Source organism: Puntigrus tetrazona, chromosome 1, assembly GCF_018831695.1.
Source record: "Puntigrus tetrazona isolate hp1 chromosome 1, ASM1883169v1, whole genome shotgun sequence".
NCBI lineage: Eukaryota > Metazoa > Chordata > Actinopteri > Cypriniformes > Cyprinidae > Puntigrus > Puntigrus tetrazona.
In genome coordinates, this window is record NC_056699.1 from 12,326,652 (window position 1) to 12,332,185 (window position 5,534).

Consider the following 5,534-nt stretch of genomic DNA (forward strand, 5'->3'; position numbering starts at 1 on the left):
CACAAACACTTCTTCTAAAACACATTTCAGTGAAGTATAAAAAAAGTATATGATAAAACAAAAAAACATGGGAAAAAAGTATCAACTGTACTCCCACAGTTCTGGTCGAGCTCGATTGTCTTAATTTGTATCATAATCAGCATGATGCTGTTTTTCTTTTTGGCATTGCATTTTTCGCATGGTATTTTTGCACATATGCTCATGTGTTAGCTATATGAAAAATTTCACAGCACAATTAACAAATCAAAGACACAAAACGCAAGTAATGTTTTACAATTTTCATATCAGTGCATAATCATTTGATGTTTGTGTACAGAGTACTATGCAATCTTTTTATTAGTTAGGTTAAGAAATGCTTTTTCAAGAGATATAGTGTAATATTTTTCATTTAGTGTGCAAGTTTGTGTGCATGTAGTGTGCAAAAGAGAACACATCGATGGTAAGCATTTGTGATCAGTTCGTTCTTTGCCTCCTGTCACAGCTGCAAAGCCACCTGCTTCTAGTGATTAATGTTTAAATGAATGTTTTGATAATGGTGTTGTTACAACCATAACCTGGTTGGTAGGTGACGTTTCTACGTGAAATGGAAACCTAAAACCTCTGTGTACAAGTGCAGTCTGCTCATGACAGTTAAAGCAGTCTCAACTCGCTGTCAGCAAGGGAAGGAAATATCAAGAGACCACATTGATAAACAGCCTGTGACCTCATTGGTGTAAAATGACATTCTTCTGTAGCCGTCTGAACACAAAAAAAGACTTTTGTTCATTTGTTATTAGATTAAATTATTATTTTCCAGAGAAAGTTAAATTGCATTCAATATTGACAATATTGTTTTATATTTTGGACATTCATTTTTTATACTCTCCTGCTTAAAATAAAGCTACTTGAAGAAAAGTCTTCATTTTTGAGTGAACTATTCCTTTAAAGTGACTTGATTGACAAATACACAAAAACTACTCAACTACAGAATTTGTGGGTTTGAACACAGACTGTGTGATTTTGCCTTTAACCATGCATATTTTTGTTCCCAATCAATTCCTGTAGTTTATGGTACCTTGTAGATTTTTTTTAATCTTCATGTACAGTGAATCAACGTGATCTTTATATAAGTATAAAGCAAGCTTATATGACACAAGCTCCTCCTTAGCACTTCTTCAGCTCATACAGAGTGATCAGACATCCATATCAACACAACTCAGGTAAAATCTTTAATGCATCATATGACATTAACAAGTTTTCTTTTGTATTATTATTACAGTGCCTACATTTATACACTTTGATACATCAATTAAAAATAAATATCTTGACTTTTGTGTTCTGTCACACCAGTGATTGTTTTAGCAAAATTGTTGCTTTTTTTTGCAATACTCTGGTACATAAAATTCCATGTAAAACATCTGTTTTAATATACATAATATTATAAATTGTTAATATTAAATGAAATGTAATGCTGAATTAAAGGGAAATCCAAAAATCTAATTAGAATGGAAATGATGGAGTTTACCTCAGCAGACAAAACTACAGTTATCATCCAAATAAATCCACAAGAGGCAAAAGACAGCGCCATTTATGTTGATGGACTGGAGGATGGAGAATTAAATCACAATGCAGCTCTTAAAGGATTTTTCAAAGCAGAGCCAAAGGCACTTGGGGTAATGCATTTAAAGATTAATTACAATAATGTTTTGGGAACGTTCTTAGGATTTAATTTCTTCTAGATCATTTAAATTGACAGAGGTCTCTTGTCATAAGTGCAAAGTTCAAAGATTTGTGTTGGTCTGATTCCCTTTAACGCAATTACTACTTTTGTCTCATGAATAAACATGAATCATGAATAAAACACCTGACCCGTAGCTGCTCTCTAGACTGTGCAGATAATGACTGGAGTGATGGTTTTCTTACTTGGTATTGTACTCACAAATCTGAGCTACAGTTTTCATATGATGTCTGTATACGGTTTCATCACTTACTGGGGATCTGCAATTGTAAGCTTTATTTAATATTATTATTTATTTATTTACCTTTTCGTTTTAATTTCCAATACACATTTTAACATGTGTTATGTTCATTTCTCAGTACATCAGTACTGGATCTCTGTCTGTTGCAGCACAGAATCAGTTTCATCTATGTGTGGTATGTCTACATAATGTGCTGAAATTTGTTGCTGTCACTTTTTGCTTCTTAGTACGTCATTATAGTTTACATTATTCAAAAATGGTTGATCAATTTAAATGTTCACACACTGTAGCTTTAGATTTGCATCAGTTGCGCAACTGACCTTGCCAAACTCATTTGATATTTATTGACATTTTCTGCAATCTTTCAGCGATCTGTTCTTTGAAATTGAGAGTACATAGATTCTATAGAGAAAAAGATTACTGGTGAAAGTCCTACTGGTCATATATGTAGAATAAAACAAGAGGGGGAAGAGTCTGAACTTTTATAAAGAATATCTCTTTGAGTTTGACACTTTAATCTTATCTATGCACTAACCGCTTGTGAAACCTCAAAGAGAAAGGAAAACTTGAAATCACATAAAATTATTATTATTATCCCCCCTTATTATTGGGCGATTATTATGTTTATTATCAGACAATGCCTTTCACACACTGAAAGCAGTTATTATACAGACAAAATAAGTAAGTCAAGGCAATTTATGATTTCTGAAGAGGTATAAGCAGCACTGAATGCCAACAACTATGGAGGGTCTGATGGTAAGGAGATAAGTAATTCATTTATTTTTGAAGTTTATTGTTGTTGTTTTCTTATTCAACTTATTATATAACAAAACAAATGATTAATCCATGGGTAAAGCTGTGTACTTGGATTTGCATCATGCATTGTGCTGAATTATTAGTGCTCCTTAGGCTATTGCTATTTTAGTAATTTAAATAATATAGATTACATTAAAAAGCCTATATTGATTAATGGCATTGTATTACACCACACATATGTGTATTTCCTTCTTTCGAATTCTTGTGTGAATGAAGAATTGTATCATTTATATTTTAGCTTATGTTTACCGTTATGAAAAGCGATTAGAATAGCCTGCATAAAATAAAGCATTGAACATAAAACAACAGGACAAAAATATAGTTGATGACTGGACATAAACATTTTGTGACACTTCTTTGTGAAGCCAGTGGCGTAAAAATGTTCTTTAGCCATATAAAAACAGTTGAGATTTACCTGCTGGCGTTTTTAGGTGTACAGGGGCCGCCGGTGTTTCTAGTCACTACATGTTATGTCACTTTAAATCTGTTCTTCTTATAGCTGAAAGCCTCTCTTGGAATGAATTTGTTCAGCATCATAACTGCAGAAACAGCCATCATTCTGGCGAGTATGGACTTATCACGGGTTTCTTTATACAATTGCTGCTATGATGACAAGGTACTAAATGTGCGATATTTTGTTTTAATGTGTATTTTAAGCTGTTTTCTTTATTGAAAACTTTACCCAATAATTAAGATTGACAATATATACCTCGAAGTTGTTAATCACTGAAAATCTTGACATAATCCTCGATTTGTTTCTCACATAAAGCTGTTAGATTATCTGGAAAATAAATAAATAAATAGAAAAACACTGCCTAAGTTAAACATTTACATGTATTCATTTAGCAGAGACTTTTATCCAAAGCAACTTAGAATTAAGGATTTCAACAAACAACTGTTCAGAATAGTACAAGCCAGGCATTATAGGAATACTTCACCCAAAAATTCATTTAAGTAGTTCAAGAAGGTCATTCAGGTAGTTCCAAACCTGTATGAATTTCTTTGTCCTGCCAAACACAAAAAAAGTATGTAACCACTTCCAAAGTAGGAAAAAAAATAATACTATAGGTCAGTGGTGACCCAAAACAGCCGGCTGCTCGGCAGAACAAAGAAATTCATACAGGTTTTGAACTACTTGAGGGTGACCAAATGATGAATTTTCAAACTGTTGACGCTAAATTGTCAAGAAAATTAAATAAGAATTTGGAAACTGACTTCATCCAGTGTTTACATTTTTTTTCTGGAAATAAATGCAAATGTGTGCATATTTAAATAATATTTTAATTCTAATTTTCTTATTTAATATAATATTTTAGAAAACTTGTAAAACTAAAAAAAATATTTGCAATTAAAATGTAATCAATCAACTAGGTGATAACAATTTTTTTACCCTATTCATTCACCTGCAAGTTTTTTTTTTGTGTGCCATCATGCAGTTTTTTTACCCTTTTTAAAATGTTAAATTTAAAAAATTATTAAATTTAATGTAATCAATATCTACGAGTGAAATCCTACAAGTGTGCAACATGCTATTAGCTGTTAGCTATGACCAGCAAAGTCTTTTTTACTTGTAGGTCTATACACAAAAACACTAGACATGAAGGTTGATTGCCTCTGCTTCTAATTTTGCTCACAGATAACAATTACACAGTCAGTCGACTCTAGTTAAAACAGCTCTGCATGGCTTTTTGACAATATACTTAAGTGTAAACAAACAAGTATTTTTAGCAAATGGTTATTATTGGAATAACAAGTGAAAACTAATTACAAATGAAAAATCTACAATACAAGTATAAATCTAAACGTAAATGAAAAGCATTAAGCACATTTCTGCTGAATCAGTTTGATAAAGCTTTATGTTTTGTTATTTTATTACTTTGTTTCGTGTGCGAGCTCATGCTTTAGCTATTCAATCAACTGCATTAAAGCCATCTTCAAAATAACTTATTTTGCTTTTCAATAAAAAATAAATGATAGAATGACAAGAAGGAGAGTATATTACAAAATGATTTTAGGTTGTGAACTTCATATCCTTATTTTTGAGATTTCCCAATAGGATTATGTCCATCAGAATATCTGTTTGCTGTTTAATTTTTTTTTTTGTTGATTAACTCAATATAATATAATATTTTGTGGAACTGCTTTCATATGTGCTTATTTAGAGATCCTGTTTGGGGATCACTGGAATATTGCTGGTGTTATCCATCCTTCAGTTGATCATCTCCATCGCTATCTTAGTATTTGCCTGCAAAGTCGCCTGCAAACCTGAGTCTACAGTGGTCAACGTGTCACTAAACCAGGTAAATGACTTAGTAACTATGTCATTTCTGAAACCTGACTGTCAGACACTTCTATCCCCAAAACCAATTACTTGAATCTCAATATGACATTTCTGCCGGTTTTCACTTTTGTGTAGGCTATTAATCATTTTAGTCTTGTGTACCAATATATTGTCTTGTACTTCCCAGGGATACTGAGTCACACTGAGGAAACTGCAAGGAATTAAAATGTCATAGTGCTCCTGATGATTCAAGCAAGTTTTTGATTATTATAAAAAAATTGACCTCCTGGCTCTTGCAAGCTTGGTGGTGAGCGTATCTTCAGCAAGATGTTCTGGGATCTTATTGATCCTGAAGCAACATTTTAATCAACCAATCGGATTTGAGGGATAATTTTTCTGGAATTATCTGTTTTAGGCTTATGATCAGGGTTAGGGACTTCTACACCCTTGTTAATCAGCTATTTTGGGTTGTGTTAGGT

At 32.4% G+C, this 5,534-nt stretch overlaps 1 protein-coding gene across 1 annotated transcript; it reads left to right on the forward strand.

Annotated features, from left to right (window-relative positions):
• The first annotated feature begins 1,484 nt into the window (after window positions 1-1,484).
• LOC122342830 (membrane-spanning 4-domains subfamily A member 4A-like) lies at window positions 1,485-5,251 on the forward strand. The gene is made up of 6 exons (XM_043236969.1): window positions 1,485-1,652; window positions 1,866-1,985; window positions 2,077-2,133; window positions 3,274-3,390; window positions 4,937-5,074; window positions 5,243-5,251. The coding sequence occupies exons 1-6, from the start codon at window positions 1,485-1,487 to the stop codon at window positions 5,249-5,251; spliced, it is 609 nt and encodes a 202-aa protein (XP_043092904.1).
• The last annotated feature ends 283 nt before the right edge of the window (window positions 5,252-5,534 follow it).

Bases quoted from the DNA above. Each gene is read 5' to 3' on its own strand.
- LOC122342830 (XM_043236969.1), top strand. From the start codon at position 1,485: ATGGAAATGATGGAGTTTACCTCAGCAGACAAAACTACAGTTATCATC. The intron at 1,986-2,076 runs GTAAGCTTTATT...TTCATTTCTCAG, and splicing joins CTTACTGGGGATCTGCAATT to TACATCAGTACTGGATCTCT. The intron at 2,134-3,273 runs GTATGTCTACAT...TTCTTCTTATAG, and splicing joins ATCAGTTTCATCTATGTGTG to CTGAAAGCCTCTCTTGGAAT.